Source organism: Haliaeetus albicilla, chromosome 31 (assembly GCF_947461875.1).
Source record: "Haliaeetus albicilla chromosome 31, bHalAlb1.1, whole genome shotgun sequence".
Taxonomy (NCBI): Eukaryota; Metazoa; Chordata; class Aves; order Accipitriformes; family Accipitridae; genus Haliaeetus; species Haliaeetus albicilla.
This window is the reverse complement of record NC_091513.1, coordinates 382,000-399,386: the sequence shown is the minus strand read 5'-3', so window position 1 is coordinate 399,386 and position 17,387 is coordinate 382,000. Positions and strand designations below refer to the sequence as shown.

Genomic DNA, 17,387 nt, shown 5'->3' with positions numbered 1-17,387 from the left:
GGGGACACCATGACCACAAGGCAGGGGTCTTGGGGACCCCATAGTCATATGCCACCCACGCAGGGCACATGGGGACCCCATGGGCAGAAGATTGGGACCTCAGGGACCTCACGGCCATGACGTGGGGACCTTGGGGACCCCATGGCCATGACGCGAGGGCATTGTGGACACCACGACCATGAGGTGGGGACCTTGGGAACCTCATGGACATGCCATGGGCACGTTGGGGACACCATGTCTATGACATGAGGACCTTGGGGACCCCATGGCCATGCCAAGGGAACACTGGAGACCCCGTGACCATGAGGTGGGGACCTTGGGGACACTACGACCATGACGTGAGGACCTTGGGGACCCCATGGCCATGACGTGAGGACCTTGGGCACCCCATGACCATGCCAAGGGGACATTGGGGATCCCATGGCCATGACGTGAGGGCCCCATGGCCATGCCATGGGCACCTTGGGGACCCCATGACCATGACACGAGCACCTTGGGGACACCATGACCATGACGTGGGCACCTTGGGGACACCATGGCCATGATGTGAGGACGTTGGGGACACTATGGCCATGCCAAGGGGACATTGGGGACACCATGGCCATGACGTGAGGACCTTGGGGACACCACGACCATGACATGGGCACCTTGGGGACACCATGGCCATGCCATGGGGACCTTGGGGATCCCATGACCATGACGTGAGGACCCCATGGCCATGCCATGGGCACCTTGGGGACCCCATGGCCATGACATGAGCACCTTGGGGACACCACGACCATGACGTGGGCACCTTGGGGACACCACGACCATGACGTGAGGACCTTGGGGACACCATGGCCATGACCTGGGGACCTTGAGGACCCCATGGCTATGCCAAGAGGATCTTGGTGACCCCATGACCATGAGGTGGGGACCTTGGGGACACCACAACTATGACTTGAGGACCTTGGGGACACCACGACCATGACATGGGCACCTTGGGGACACCATGGCCATGATGTGAGGATGTTGGGGACACCATGGCCATGCCAAGGGGACCTTGGGGACACCATGGCCTTGCCATGGGGATCTTGGGGACACCATGACAATGACGTGGGGACCTTGGGGACACCACGCCCATGACGTGAGGACCATGGGGACCCCATGGCCATGACGTGGGCACCTTGGGGACACCATGGCCATGCCATGGGGATCTTGGGGACACCACAACCATGACACGAGGACCTTGGTGACCCCACGACCATGACGTGGGGACCTTGAGGACCCCATGACCGTGCCAAGGGGACCTTGGAGACCCCATGACCATGAGGTGAGGATCTTGGGGACCCCATGACCATGACACGAGGACCTTGGGGACACCATGGCCATGACTTGGGGACCTTGAGGACCCCATGACTATGCCAAGGGGATCTTGGTGACCCCACGACCATGACGTGAGGATCTTGGTGACCCCACGACCATGACTCAAGGACCTTGGTGACCCCACGACCATGGCGTGAGGACCTTGGTGACCCCACGACCATGACACGAGGACCTTGGTGACCCCACGACCATGACGTGAGGACCTTGGTGACCCCACGACCATGACACGAGGACCTTGGTGACCCCACGACCATGGCGTGAGGACCTTGGTGACCCCACGACCATGACACGAGGACCTTGGTGACCCCACGACCATGACGTGAGGATCTTGGTGACCCCACGACCATGACTCAAGGACCTTGGTGACCCCACGACCATGACGTGAGGATCTTGGTGACCCCACGACCATGACTCAAGGACCTTGGTGACCCCACGACCATGGCGTGAGGACCTTGGTGACCCCACGACCATGACTCAAGGACCTTGGTGACCCCACGACCATGACGTGAGGATCTTGGTGACCCCACGACCATGACTCAAGGACCTTGGTGACCCCATGACCATGGCGTGAGGACCTTGGTGACCCCACGACCATGACACGAGGACCTTGGTGACCCCACGACCATGACGTGAGGACCTTGGTGACCCCACGACCATGACACGAGGACCTTGGTGACCCCACGACCATGACTCAAGGACCTTGGGGACCCCATGACCACGCCAAGGGGACCTTGGGGACACCACCACCACGTGTCCCCCCCCCTCTAACTCTTTTTTTTCTCTCTCTCTCTCTCCACCCCCCCCCCAGGCCCCCCCAGCGCAACCGCCCCGACCTTGGCCCGGCGGCGACCCGGCCGTCCCCCCCGTCACCGTCACCGACGCCTTCAACCCCTTGGGACCCCCTAAACCCCCCCAAATTCTACCTGGAGGAGGAGGAGGAGGAGGAGAAAGGGGGGGCGCCCCCCCGCCTTTCCCACGCCCCCCCCCCGCCCCCCCACCACCACCACCACCACCATCACCACCATCACCAGCACCACCAGCACCACCAGCACCACCAGCACCACCCGTCGACGGCCCCCCCCTCAGGGGCAGGCGGTGCCGGCGGGGGGGTCCCTTCCAACGAAAGGATGGATTTCGGGGGCCCCCCCCCCTCCGCCTCCTCCTCCTCCTCCTCCTCCTCTTCCTCCTCCTTTACCTCCCCCCCCCCCTCCGCCCCCACCGCCCCCCCCTCGGCACCACCCGGACTGTCACCCCTTTTCTTCGGCATTCCGGACTCGAGGGGGGGGCACCGGAGGAGGAGGAGGAGGAGGAGGAGGAGGAGGAGGGGGGGGGACGACAACGACGACAGGGGGGGGGGGGACACCCCCACGAAGGTCCCCACCCCCCCTACGGGGGTCCCCATTTAAGGGGGCGCCCCGATCACGAGGACTCGGCCATTTTGGGGGTCTGCGTCCCCCAAAGTACCGCCGCCAGCTCTTGACGGCCCCCCCCCCCCCCGTCGTGTGTGTGTCCCCCCCCCAATTCTGCGGCGCTTTATTATTATTATTATTGTTATTATTAATTATTAATAATTATTATGGGGGGGGTAGGAAGCGGGGGAAGGGGGAGCGGGGGGGGATTGGCCCAAAATTGGGGGGCTGGGGGGGGGGGGGCTGCTGCCTCTTGGGGGGGGGCACCCACCCATTTGGGGGGGCACCCACCCATTTGAGGGAGTGTCCACCCATTTTAGGAGGGAACCCACCCATTTTGAGGGGGCGTCCACCCGTTTTGGGGGGGGCACCCACCCATTTTGAGGGGGCGTCCACCCATTTCGGGGGGGCACCCACCGGTTTTGGGGGGGGGGTTGTTGCCTCTTGGGGGGGGGCACCCACCCATTTTGAGGGGGTGTCCACCCATTTTGGGGGGGCTGCTGCCTCTTGGGGGGGCACCCACCCTTTTGGGGGGGGCTTTTGCCTCTTGGGGGGGGCACCTGCCTATTTTGGGGCGGCACCCACCCATTTGGGGGGGGCTGTTGCCTCTTGGGGGGGGCACCCACCTATTTTGGGGGGGCTGCTGCCCCTTGGGGGGGCACCCACCCATTTTGAGGGGGCTGCTGCCCCTTGGGGGGGGTCACCCACCTCTTTAGGGGGGGGCACCCACCCCCCTTTACCCTGGTGGGGGGGGCACCCATGGGTGGGGAGGGGGACACCCATGGGGGGGGGGGCACCCATGGGTGGGGGTGCCACCCCCCGGTGGATTTTTAGTCAAAATTTTAATTAATTGTACCAAAGACGGTGCCCCCCCCCCTCCATGGGTGCTGCCCCCCCCCCGGGCCACCCATGGGTGCTGCCCCCCCCCCACAGCGGGGGGGGGGGGAACTGGGGGGGGGGGCGGTGAATAAACTGGTGACAGCAGCACCCGCGGGTCCCCTCACTGCTCCGGCTATAGGGGCTGGGGGGGGTCCTATAGGGGATGGGGGGGGTATAGGGGATGGGGACGGGGCCATAGGGGCCGGGGGGGGATCTATAGGGTAGAAGAGGGGGTATGGGGCTGGGGGGGGGGCAGATCTATAGGGTATAGGAGGGGTATAGGGACCGGGAGGGGGCTGTATAGGGGGCTATAGGGAGCGGGGGGGGGTGTCTATAGGGTGGAGGGGGGGTATGGGGCTGGGAGGGGCTGTATAGGGGCCGGGGGGGGGGAATCTATAGAGTAGAGGGGCTGGGGGGGGAATCTATAGGGTATAGGGTGGGTATAGGGACCGGGGGGGGCTGTATAGGGGGCTATAGGGAGCGGGGGGGGATCTATAGGGTATAGGGGGGGTATGGGGCTGGGGGGGCTGTATAGGGGGGTTATAGGGGCCGGGGGGGGGATCTATAGGGTATAGGGCCTGGGGGAGGGTATGGGGCTGGGGGTGGGGCTGTATAGGGGGGATATAGGGGCCGGGGGGGATCTATAGGGTATAGGGGGGGTATAGGGACCGGGAGGGGCTGTATAGGGTGCTATAGGGACCGGGGGGGCCTCCTATAGGGTATAGGGACTGGGGGGGGGGGGGGTCCCTATAGGATCTAGGGGAGTTGTAGGAACTGGGGGGGGGGGGGGGCTATAGGTTATAGAGGACCTATAGGGACTGGGGGGGACACCTTATAGGATATAGGGGAGCTGCAGGTGGGGGGTGACATCCTATATCCTGGGGGGTCCCTATAGGGCCTGGGAGGGTCCCTATGGTATCTGGAGGGGGGGGGTCACCCTATAGCACCCAAAGATCTGTTGGGCACCTGGGAAAAACCCCTATAAGGTCTGGGGGTGTCTGTAGTGCTGGGGGGGTCCCTATAGCACTCAGGGGTCCCTATAGGGTCCAGTGGTGCCTCTAAATACCTATGGGGACACCCTATAGCCCCCCGAGCCCCTAAATACCCCCTGTAGCCCCCCCCAAGCCCCTAAATACCCCCCCAGGCTCTTAAATACCTCTTGGGATCTTCTATACCCCCCCACAGGCCCTAAATACCCCCTGGGATCCCCTATAGCCCCCCCAAGCCCCTAAATACCCCCTGTAGCCCCCCCACAGGCCCCTAAATACCCCCTGGGATCCCCTATAGCCCCCCAGAGCCCCTAAATACCCCCTATAACCCCCCCACAGCCCCCTAAATACCCCCTGGGATCCCCTATAGCCCCCCTGAGCCCCTACATACCCCCTATAGCCCCCCCACGAGGCTCTAAATGCCCCCTGGGATCCCCTGTAGCCCCCCCAAGCCCCTAAATACTGCCTATAGCCCCCCCACCAACCCCTAAATACCCCCTGGGATCCCCTATAGCCCCCCCAAGCCCTTAAATACCCCCTACAGCCCCCCCACAGGCCCTAAATACCCCCTGGGATCCCCTATAGCCCCCCCAAGCCCTTAAATACCCCCTACAGCCCCCCCACAGGCCCTAAATACCCCCTGGGATCCCCTATAGCCCCCCCAGATCCCCTAAATACCCCCTATAGCCCACCCCAGGCCCCTAAATAGCCCTGGGATCCCCTATAGCCCCCCCTGAGCCCCTCAATAGCCCCCCCACCAACTCCTAAATACCCCCTGGGATCCCCTATAGCCCCTCCAACCCCATAAATACCCCCTATAGCCCCCCAACGAGGCTCTAAATGCCCCCTGGGATCCCCTACAGCCCCCCCCCAGACCCTAAATACCCCCTATAGCCCCCCCCAGGCCCCTAAATACCCCCCCAGGGCCCCTATATACCTCCTGCTCCACACATCTATAGGGGGGTAGCACCTATAGAAAATCCCCCCCCTTTCTCCCTGGGGGGGGGGCACCCCCCTGACGAGGTGGGGCAGGGACCCACATCCGTCACTGGGGGGAGCTGGGGAGGACTGGGAGCACTGGGGTATTGGGAAGGGCAGGGAGGGGGGGCAACTGGGAGCACTGGGGGCAACTGGGAGCACTGGGGTGTGGGGGACATTGAGGGCAGTGGGGGGAACTGGGGGCAACGGGGCAAATGAGAGGGACTGGGAACGTTGGCTTGTGGGGCATACTGGGAGCACTGGGTGCAACGGGGAGGAGTGCTGGGATGGGGGAGGGGGCCATTGGGAGGAACTGGGGGCAACTGGGAGCATCGGGGTAAAGGGGAGGAACTGGGAACGGTGGGTTGTGGGGCATCCTGGGGGTAACTGGGGGTAACTGGGAGAATCTGGGGGGGGGGGGGGCACGTGGAGGACAGTGGGGGCGACTGGGGGCACTGGGGCAAATGGGAGGAACTGGGAACAGCGGCTTGCGTTCCAACTGGACAAGCCACGCAGGGGGGGACTGGGACCAGTTTGAGTCCCTCCAGTATGTACTGAGCCCCTCCCCAATTAATCCCGCCCCCCCAATTAATCTCGAGCCAGGCTCCCCGCCCCCACCCAAGTCTTCCCAACGCAAAGCATCATGGGAGCTCGGTGCAAGCTGGGACAGCCCGGGGTTAATTACGGCCACGTAATTACGACCTTGACGAGTTGCCTGGAGCTCAATTAACACCTGAGCTCATTAAGAGGCCTCTTAATGAACCCGGAGCTGATTGGGTAACGATGGGCCCAGGGCAAGTCGAGACGATCCAGGAGGGGGGCTGAGTCAGCCCAACCCAACCCAAACCAGTCCAACCCAGTGACGGGCTTGGCTTCGACTGGGATTTCCAGAGAACTGGAAGGACCCGCTTGAGCAGCGGCTCCCTGCCCCCGAGGTACCGACCTGGGAGGTTCCACAGGGTCTTCTGGGGTTGGACTGGGAGGAACTGGGAGGCCCCTGGGGAGGAAGAGGAGAAGGCGGTGAGCTCATCTCCTCTCCTTCTGGAGGGACCGAGAGAAATGGGGGGGTGGTCGAGGATCGGCCACGATGACCGGCACGGGGTCACCGTCCCGCCCTCGGGATCGGCGAGGGGCTGGGGATGGTCACGGGGTTTGTCCGGAGGAGCTGGAGGTGGCCGAGAACGAAGGCAAGGATGGAGAGAAGGAGAAAAGGGTGAGAGTCAACCAGGAGGAAATGCCGAAAAAACGGGCAAGGGGAAGGATAAGCCGTGGCTCGGTGATTTTCGACTGTCCTCAGCCAACCCCGCGTCCTGCATCCAGCGAGGAGCCACGGTTCCAGGTTGACGCTCACCAAAGACGCGTCTTGGCCAACGCTGCATCCAGCGAGGAGCCACGGTTCCAGGTTGACGCTCACCAAAGACGCGTCTTGGCCAACGCTGCATCCAGCGAGGAGCCATGGTTCAAGGTTGACCCTCATCAAAGACGCGTCTTGGCCAACCCTGCATCCAGCGAGGAGCCACGGTTCAAGGTTGACCCTCACCAAAGATGTGTCCTGGCACGTCTTGGCCAGCCCTGAATCCAGTGAGGAGCCACGGTTCAAGGTTGACCCTCATTAAAGACGCGTCTTAGCCAACGCTGCATCCAGTAAGGAGCCACGGTTCAAGGTTGACCCTCATCAAAGACGCGTCCCGGCATGTGTCAGCCAACCCTGCATCCAGTAAGAAGCCACGGTTCAAGGTTGACCCTCACCAAAGACACGTCTTGGCCAACCCTGCATCCAGTGAGGAGCCACGGTTCAAGGTTCACCCTCACCAAAGACGTGTCCCAACACATCTTGGCCAACCCTGCATCCAGTAAGGAGCCACGGTTCAAGGTTGACCCTCATCAGGGTTGACCCTCACCAAAGAGGTGTCCTGGCACATCTCAGCCAGCCCTGAATCCAGTGAGGAGCCACGGTTCAAGGTTCACCCTCATTAAAGATGCGTCTTGGCCAACGCTGCATCCAGTAAGGAGCCACGGTTCAAGGTTGACCCTCATCGAAGACACGTCCCGGCATGTGTCAGCCAACCCTGCACCCAGGGAGGAGCCACGGTTCAACGTTGACCCTCATCAGGGTTGACCTTCACCAAAGATGTGTCCCAGCACGTCTTGGACAACCCTGCATCCAGCGAGGAGCCACGGTTCAAGGTTGACCCTCACCAAAGACACGTCTTGGACAACCCTGCATCCAGTGAGGAGCCATGGTTCAAGGTTGACCCTCACCAAAGACACGTCCTGGCGCGTCTCGGCCAGCCCTGAATCTAGTGAGGAGCCACGGTTCAAGGTTGACCCTCACCAAAGATACGTCTTGGACAACCCTGCATCCAGTGAGGAGCCATAGTTCAAGGTTGACCCTCATCAAAGACACATCCTGGCACGTTGGCCAGCCCTGCATCCAGCGAGGAGCCACGGTTCAAGGTTGACCCTCACCAAAGATGCGTCCTGGCACGTCTTGGCCAGCCCTGAATCCAGTGAGGAGCCACGGTTCAAGGTTCACCCTCATTAAAGACGCGTCTTGGCCAACGCTGCATCCAGTAAGGAGCCACGGTTCAAGGTTGACCCTCATCAAAGATGCGTCCCGGCATGTGTCAGCCAACCCTGCACCCAGGGAGGAGCCACGGTTCAAGGTTGACCCTCACCAAAGACACGTCCCAGCAAGTGTTGGCATCCAGCGAGGAGCCACGGTTCAAGGTTGACCCTCACCAAAGACGTGTCCTGGCACATCTCGGCCAGCCCTGCATCCAGTGAGGAGCCACGGTTCAAGGTTGGCCCTCATCAAAGACGCATCTTGGCCAACAGTGCACCCAGGTAGGAGCCACGGTTCAAGGTTCACCCTCACCAAAGACACGTCCCAGCACGTGTCGGCATCCAGCAAGGACCCACGGTTCAAGGTTGACCCTCACCAAAGACGTGTCCTGGCACGTCTCGGCCAGCCCTGCATCCAGTGAGGAGCCACGGTTCAAGGTTGACCCTCACTGAAGACGTGTCTTGGCACGTGTTGGCCAACCCTAGTCCTGCCACCCAATAAGAAGCCACGTTTTAGGCTTGACTCCTACTGGAGACAGATCCTGGTGGCCTCTTGACCGCCTTCTCCATCCCTAGGTCCTGCATCTCTCATGGAGCTATGGTTTGGAGTCCAACCCCATCAAAGACACGTCCTGGTGCCACCTCAATCATCCTCGTCCAATCCCAGGTCTTACAGCCAGGGAGGAGCCCCATTTTGTGGTCCGACCCCATCCGAGATGTGTCCTGGTGCCTTCTCGACTATCCCCATCCAACCCAAGGTCTTGTGTCCAATGAGGATCCATGTTTCGGGGTGGATCCCATCAGAGCTGCGTCCCAATCTCCTCTCTACTGTCCTCATGTGACCCCAGGTCTTGCACCCATCAAGGAGCCATGTTTTGTGTCGAACCCACTGGAGATGCGTCCTGGTGTCCTCCCACCCATCTCCATCCAGCTCCAGGTTCTGGTGAGGAGCCACGTTTTGGGGTCGAGCCCACTGGAGATGCATCCTGGTGTCCTCCCACCCATCTCCATCCAGCTCCAGGTTCTGGTGAGGAGCCACGTTTTGGGGTCGAACCCACTCGAGATGCGTCCTGGTGTCCTACCACCCATCTCCATCCAGCTCCAGGTTCTGGTGAGGAGCCACGTTTTGGGGTCGAACCCACTGGAGATGCGTCCTGGTGTCCTCCCATCCATCTCCATCCAGCTCCAGGTTCTGGTGAAGAGCCACGTTTTGGGGTCGAACCCACTGGAGATGCGTCCTGGTGTCCTCCCACCCATCTCCATCCAGCTCCAGGTTCTGGTGAAGAGCCACGTTTTGGGGTTGAACCCACTAGAGATGCGTCCTGGTGTCCTCCCACCCATCTCCATCCAGCTCCAGGTTCTGGTGAGGAGCCACGTTTTGGGGTCGAACCCACTGGAGATGCGTCCTGGTGTCCTCCCACCCATCTCCATCCAGCTCCAGGTTCTGGTGAAGAGCCACGTTTTGGGGTTGAACCCACTAGAGATGCATCCTGGTGTCCTACCACCCATCTCCATCCAGCTCCAGGTTCTGGTGAGGAGCCACGTTTTGGGGTCGAACCCACTGGAGATGCGTCCTGGTGTCCTCCCACCCATCTCCATCCAGCTCCAGGTTCTGGTATCCACCAAGGAACCACGTTTTGGGGTCGAACCCACTGGAGATGCGTCCTGGTGTCCTCCCACCCATCTCCATCCAGCTCCAGGTTCTGGTGAGGAGCCACGTTTTGGGGTTGAACCCACTGGAGATGCGTCCTGGTGTCCTCCCACCCATCTCCATCCAGCTCCAGGTTCTGGTATCCACCAAGGAGCCACATTTTGGGGTCAAACCCACCATCCCAGTGTCCTCCCACCCATCTCGTCCCCCACCTCGCCAGTGGAACCACCTGACACGACACAGATTTTTTCCGGAGCCGGGCGGAAGATGCCGGAACCGTGGCTGGATTAGAGGAGAAGGCGGAGGAAGACGTTTCCTCCTCCGGCCCCGGATAAAAACCCGGGAGTCGGCGTTGGCAGGAGGAAGACGCGCCGGCGGCCGCGGCGCTTTTACCACTTTGGGTGGAAATTCCCTTTTTTTTTTTTTTTTTTTTTTTTTTCCGTGGCCCCCCCCGGAAAACCCCCCCCCCCGGTAGGAAGATGGGACCCTGGTGTTGGGGTGGGGGTGGTATCCATTGGGGGAGGGGGTGGAGGGGGGGGTAAGGGGGGGTCCCTGGTGTCCCCCCCGGGGGGGGGGTGGTCAGGGCGGCTCCTGGGATTCCCTCGTCCCTCCCCCTCCCTCCCTCCGGTCGTTCTTGTCCTCCCGTCCCCTTCCCTGTCCTCCCTTCCCTCCTTTCCTATCCTTTTTCCCCCCCTTTTCCCCCCTTTCCCCCCCTTTTCCCCCTTTCCCCCTTCCCCCCCTTTTCCCCCTTTCCCCCTTCCCCCCCTTTTCCCCCCTTTTCCCCCTCTGTTCCCCCCTTTCCTCCCCTTTTCCCCCCCTTTTCCCCCTCCGTTCACCCCCTTTCCTCCCCCTTCCCCCCTCATCACCCCCTTTTCCCCCCCTTTCCACCCTTCCCCCCCTTTTTTCCCCTTCCCCCCCTTTTTTCCCCTTCCCCCCCTTTTTTCCCCTTCCCCCCTGTTTTTCCCCTCCCCCCCCCCATTTTTCCCCTTCCCCCTTTTTCCCCTTTTTCCCTTCCCTCCCCCTTCCCTCTCCTCATTTACCTCCCGACCCCCGGGTCCCCAAAGGTCCCTCTCCCCCCACCCCGACCCCCACCCCGACCCCCACCCCCCCATGACCGGACTCACCCCCCCACCACCATCTCCCCGCAGCTCCCGGCCCCCCCCGGCATGAAGGTCGTGGTCGTGATGCTCCTGGCACTGGGAGCAGCAGGTAGGAGAGGTCGTGGGACCCCTGTGGCCACCAGTGGGACCCCCGTGGCCACCCACGGGACCCCTGTGTCTGCTCAGGAGGGTCCTGTGTCCACCCCAGAGGTCCCACGGCCACCCACGGGACCCCCACGCCCACCTTGGATGCCCCACAGCCACCAATGGGACCCCCACGCCCACTTTGGATGCCCCATGGGACCCCCACGCCCACTTTGGAAGCTCCATGGGACCCCCACGCCCACCTTGGATGTCCCACGGGACCCCCACGTCCACCTTGGTTGCCCCACGGCCACCCATGGGACCCCCACGCCCACTTTGGAAGACCCACGGGACCCCCACGTCCACCTTGGTTGCCCCACGGCCACCCATGGGACCCCCATGCCCACCTTGGATGCCCCACAACCACCCATGGGACCCCCACACCCACCTTGGATGCCCCACAACCACCCACGGAATCCCCATGCCCACTTTGGAAGCCCCATGGGACCCCCCACGTCTACCTTGGGTGTCCCTCGTCCACCTGTGGGACATCCCCCGTCCATCTGTGGGACCCCTGTGTCCACCCCAGGGCTACCACGTCTACCCGTGGGACCACTGAGTCCACCCTGGGGGTCCTTGTCTGTCATGGGTGTCCCCCAACCACCCCAAATCCACCTTGGGTGCTCCCCCCCATCCAACCCTCTCTATCTGGCATGGGTGCCCCACCTCATGCCCACCCCGTGGGCCCCACGTTCACCTACGAGACCCCCACGTCTCTCCCAGTTGACCTCCAGCTCCACCCCATTGACCTCCAGGTCCACCCCATTGACCTCCTGGTCTCTCCCAAACTGGTCCGACCTCTCGGGTGGGACACAGGGATGGGGTGACCATGTCACACCAGGAGGGTCCCAGTCAACCCATGTCCCACGTCCACTGGGATGGGTGACATCAGAGAGGGTCCCAGACCCCAAAGACCCCCATGTCTCTCCCAGTTGACCCCAGTTCCACCCCATTGACCTCCAGGTCCACCCCATTGACCTCCAGGTCCACCCCATTGACCTCCTGGTCTCTGCCAAACTGGTCCGACCTCTCAGGGGGGGACATGGGGACGGGGCGACCGTGTCACACCAGGAGGGTCCCAGTCAACCCGTGTCCCACGTCCCCTGGGATGGGTGACATCAGAGAGGGTCCCAGACCCCAAAGACCCCCACGTCTCTCCCAGTTGACCCCAGCTCCACCCCATTGACCTCCTGGTCTCTCCCAAACTTGTCCGACCTCTTGGGGGGACACGGGGATGGGGCAACCGTGTCACACCAGGAGGGTCCCAGTCAACCCGTGTCCCACGTCCCCTGGGATGGGTAACATCAGAGAGGGTCCCAGACCCACCCGTGTCACGTCCCTTTGTCCCCGCAGCCTCGAGGAACGTCCTGTGGGTGATCGAGGGGACCTCCTGCGACCTGCCCTGGCAGGCCGCCCTCTTCAAAGGCGAGAAGTTCATCTGCGGCGGGACGTTGGTGGAGAAGAATTGGGTGCTGACGGCCGCCCACTGCCACGTCCCGGGGTAGGAGGCCACGGGCGCGACGGTGCCCGGCGGGTTTGGTGTCGATGGGTTTGAGGTCAACCAAGAATTGGTCCAGGTGACACCTGGGGTCCTGCTTTTTGCGGTCAAGCAGGTTGGGAAGGTTGATGGCATGTCAGCAGAGCTTTGCTCTGCCCCTTTTCTGTTCGCGTGTAACCTAAACTCTGCCGGTTTGGGGTTTTTTTGGGGGGAGGGGGAAGCCATAACCTTAACTCTGCCCTTTTCTGCTTTTGCTTCTTCTGCCCTTACCACGGCTCCAACTCTCGGCTTGGTGGTGGGTCCCCGTGGCTCCCTGTGTCCACCACGGACCCCACCGCCACCAACCCCGATGCCCCTTTGGCTCCATCAGCTTCATCGGCGTGCGGCTGGGGGGCCAGACCCACAAGGACCCGGGTGGCACCGAGCAGTGGCGGTACTCGGCCAAAGTCTTCAAGTACCCACGTTACAACGAGACCACCAAGGACGGCGACTTGATGCTCATCAAGTTCCTCCTGCCCGTCCACGTCAACAAGCAGGTGAAACCGCTGCCGCTGGCCTCCCGCTGCCCCGTGCCCGGCGAGACCTGCCAGATCTCAGGCTGGGGGTCCACCACCAGCCCTGAAGGTACGAAGCCGCACATCTGGGGTCCCAGGTATCCCACCGCAGGGAGTCAGGTGGCCGGGTTGTCCCCAAAAGTCATCCCTTCCAGTCCCGTTGGTCCCACTCTAACCCTTGGGCAACCTCAACCCTTGAGGGAACCCAGGTTGGGTGACCTTCTCAGGAAGCCTTGGAGCTCCCGCTCCGTACCAACAAGTAGAAGAGGGGAAATGAGCTCCAGGGCAAAGAAGACGAGGTTGTCCAAGCTGGGTCGCTTGCTCCGACCCCTCCGACGGTGACCTCGTGCCCTCCATCACCCACAGTCACCTTCCCTGAGGATCTCCACTGCACCAAGGTCACCATTGTCTCGGAAGAGCAGTGCCGGCGCATCTACTCCGACTCCATCACGCCCAACATGGTGTGCGCGGGTGAATCCCGCAGTCGGGCTGATTCCTGTCAGGTGGGTTCGGGGGGGGGCCAGCCATTTGGATGAGGTCCCACGAGGGAAGGTATTTGGGCTGAGAACGGGCACAATTCGGTGCAGCTGGCAGCACCTAGAGGGGATTTGGGTAACCGGCGGTGGGAGATGAGACGGTGTCACTCAGCAGGGGGGGAGAGGAGAGCATCTCCTTGGTGGAATTATTTTTTTGTCGGTGGAGATGCCGGGCCAGCCCCAAAACGGCCCCAAATTTGGGGTGATTCTTTGGGGTGGGCCATGAATCCCTGACCCCCACACATCCCCCGCTCTTGCCTCGTCAGGGTGACTCTGGGGGACCCCTCATGTGTGATGGGCGACTCCAGGGTATCGTTTCTTGGGGGCCGGGCATCTGCGGGGACCCCAAGAAACCCGGCGTCTACGTCAACCTCTGCAAATACACTCGGTGGCTCCAGGACACCATGAGAAGGAACTAAGCCCCCAGCCCCAAATCCATCCCACAGCCCCAATGGCTGTGGGATGGACCCTACAGCTCCTCCTCCTCCTCCTCCTCCTCCCTGATGAAGGTCCCCCTGAGCCGGCCGGTCCGAGCGCTGGGGCACGTGCCCTGGGGAGGGGTGGGCAGGGGTTGACCACAGAGCCCTGTTGAGATGTCAACGAATAAAGGTTTTTTTGACGTGGCTTTTCACCATGTCTTCAACGGGTGGAGCGCAGGTCTGGTAGGTCAAGGTGCCCTGAGTTGCCCCAGATCTCGTAGGGGCAGGAGAAGACCCAGCTCACCGTCTTTGGGGTAGACCTGTTGGCCCCCTCATGGCGTTGACCCGTTGAGTCCACCATGGGGTAGACCCATCGCTCTGGCCATGGGGTAGACCTGGTGACCCTACTACAGGTAGACCTGGTGACCCTACTACAGGTAGACCTGGTGACCCCACTGTGGGGCAGATCTGATGGCACCACCATGGGGTAGACCTGTTGACCCCACTGCAGTAGACCTAGTGACCCACTGTGGGGCAGATCTGATGGCCCCACCATGAGTTAGACCTGTTGACCCCACTGCAGTAGACCTGTTGACCCACTGTGGGGCAGATCTGATGGCCCCACCATGAGTTAGACCTGTTGACCCCACTGCAGTAGACGTGGTGACCCCACCATGGGGCAGACCACCATGAGTTAGACCTGACCCCACCGTGGGGCAGATCTGATGGCCCCACCATGGGGTCGACCTGTTGACCCCACTGCAGTAGACCTGTTGACCCACTGTGGGGCAGATCTGATGGCCCCACCATGAGTTAGACCTGTTGACCCCGCCGTGGGGCAGATTTGATGGCCCCACCATGGGGTAGACCTGTTGACCCTACTACAGGTAGACCTGGTGAACCCACCGTGGGGCAGATCTGATGGCCCCACCATGAGTTAGACCTGTTGACCCACTGTGGGGCAGATCTGATGGCCCCACCATGGGGTAGACCTGTTGACCCTACTACAGGTAGACCTGGTGACCCTGCTATGGGGCAGGTCTGATGGCCCTACCATGAGTTAGACCTGTTGACCCCACCGTGAGGCAGATCTGATGGCCCCACCATGAGTTAGACCTGTTGACCCACTGTGGGGCAGATCTGATGGCCCCACCATGAGTTAGACCTGTTGACCCCGCCGTGGGGCAGATTTGATGGCCCCACCATGGGGTAGACCTGTTGACCCTACTACAGGTAGACCTGGTGAACCCACCGTGGGGCAGATCTGATGGCCCCACCATGAGTTAGACCTGTTGACCCACTGTGGGGCAGATCTGATGGCCCCACCATGGGGTAGACCTGTTGACCCTACTACAGGTAGACCTGGTGACCCTGCTATGGGGCAGGTCTGATGGCCCTACCATGAGTTAGACCTGTTGACCCCACCGTGAGGCAGATCTGATGGCCCCACCATGAGTTAGACCTGTTGACCCACTGTGGGGCAGATCTGATGGCCCCACCATGAGTTAGACCTGTTGACCCCGCCGTGGGGCAGATTTGATGGCCCCACCATGGGGTAGACCTGTTGACCCTACTACAGGTAGACCTGGTGACCCCGCTATGGGGCAGGTCTGATGGCCCCACCATGAGTTAGACCTGTTGACCCCACTGCAGTAGGCCTGGTGACCCCACCGTGGGGCAGACCACCATGAGTTAGACCTGCTGACCCCACCGTGGGGCAGATCTGATGGCCCCACCATGAGTTAGACCTCTTGACCCTCCTGTAGGTAGACCCGTTGACCCTGCCGTGGGGCAGACCCGTTGGTACCACCATGGGACAGACCCTTTGGCTGTTTTGGGGTCACCCAAGACTCTTTGCACCGCCATGGGGGGACAAAAATCCAGCTTGGTGTCCCCTCCCGCAAAGAGCAACAAGCCCTTGAGATACCATGGAGCCAGACCCTCCTTCTCGGTGCCCTTCATCCCAGCCCCATCTTCATGGGCCGATACGTGACCAGGGGAGGACTTCCCATCCCCAGAGGGGAGAAATTTCCCTATGACTCAGCGGGAGCAGAAGGGGCCAAATTTCCCCACCTGGGGTAACCCTGGCAGAGGCTCAGGACCGTTTCGCCTCCCCGAGGAGGAGCATCCACCCAAGGCCCCGCTGGCTGGTGAGCAGGAAGAAATCACCCGCTGGAGGCCAAATTTACTCATTCCCCGTGGAGCTGAGGCCACTATTTTTCCCCTCCGTGGGGTCATCATGGTCCCATCTTGGTGGTTGGGTGGGATGGAGAAAGCGGCGGTTGGGTGGGGGGTGTCGGTGGGCAGCAGACGCACCTCGACGTCTTCCCCGCTGCAAGAGGAGACTTGGCAAGGTCACACCATCACGTGTCGTTCCCCCGTGGCTCGGCGGGGCAGGGAGCGACGCTGGTCACCTTGCGCAAGTTGTCACCCTCCCTCTTCCCCCACGTGGCCGAGGTTTGTCGCGTTGGAGGGTGTGGGACTCGTCTGGGCGCCGCGGTGGGGAAAGAGGCTTTGGTCCGGGTCCAAATCCCCACGGAGGTATTGCTCGGCGTTGCTGGGGCCGCCGGTGGCCGCCGGTGGCTTCCAGCTCTCGTTTAGGGTTTCACCGGAAGGTTCAGCCACCTTTCAGCATTCCACGAAGGAGGTTGGAGTTGGAGGGTCCCACGTTGGTGGCCATGTGGTGGCCTGCCACGCTGGGCTTCAGCGTAGGCAACACCAGCTCGTCCATCATCCATGGAGGGCTGGTCAACGTGTTCGTGGAGATCTGGTCAACGTGCTCATGAAGATGTGGTCAATGTGTCCATAGAGATCTGGTCAATGTGTCCACGGAGATCTGGTCAACGTGTTCATGGAGGTCTGGTCAACCTGTCCACGGAGGTCTGGTCAACCTGTCCACGGAGGTCTGGTCAACGTGTCCACAGAGGTCTGGTCAACATGTTCATGGATGTCTGGTCAACATGTCCACAGAGATCCGGTCAACATGCCCACAGAGATCTGGTCAACATGTTCATGGAGGTCTGGTCAACATGTCCACAGAGATCTGGTCAACATGTCCACAGAGATCTGGTCAACATGTCCACGGAGATCTGGTCAACATGTTCATGGAGGTCTAGTCAATGCGTCCATGGAGGTCTGGTCAACGCATCCATGGAGGTCTGGTCAGCATGTCCACGGTGGTCTGGTCAACGTGTCCATTGGGATCTATCAACATGTTTATGAAGGCACAGTCAAGGCATCCATTGGGGTCTACCTAACATGTCTCTGGAGGTCTAATGAGGTCTACCCCCTGTGCCTATG

At 61.5% G+C, this 17,387-nt stretch overlaps 3 protein-coding genes across 3 annotated transcripts in view; all 3 read left to right on the top strand.

The window, feature by feature from the left end:
• Positions 1-2,866, top strand: part of LOC138683085 (dual specificity tyrosine-phosphorylation-regulated kinase 1B-like) — a 33,766-nt gene extending 30,900 nt beyond the window's left edge. Inside the window, exon 11 of the mRNA XM_069774610.1 lies at positions 2,174-2,866. Within this exon, the coding sequence (XP_069630711.1) occupies positions 2,174-2,845 (672 nt within the window). The 3' untranslated portion in view covers positions 2,846-2,866. The remainder of the gene's footprint in view (positions 1-2,173) is intronic.
• Positions 2,867-8,492: 5,626 nt separating this feature from the next.
• LOC138683206 (putative proline-rich protein 21) lies at positions 8,493-10,267 on the top strand. The gene is made up of 2 exons (XM_069774739.1): positions 8,493-9,885; positions 9,970-10,267. The coding sequence occupies exons 1-2, from the start codon at positions 8,784-8,786 to the stop codon at positions 10,125-10,127; spliced, it is 1,260 nt and encodes a 419-aa protein (XP_069630840.1). The 5' UTR covers positions 8,493-8,783; the 3' UTR covers positions 10,128-10,267.
• A 701-nt stretch (positions 10,268-10,968) lies between these two features.
• Positions 10,969-14,314, top strand: LOC138683202 (kallikrein-8-like). Its single transcript, XM_069774732.1, has 5 exons — positions 10,969-11,045; positions 12,434-12,581; positions 12,949-13,202; positions 13,499-13,635; positions 13,935-14,314. The coding sequence occupies exons 1-5, from the start codon at positions 11,003-11,005 to the stop codon at positions 14,085-14,087; spliced, it is 735 nt and encodes a 244-aa protein (XP_069630833.1). The 5' UTR covers positions 10,969-11,002; the 3' UTR covers positions 14,088-14,314.
• Positions 14,315-17,387: the final 3,073 nt, after the last annotated feature.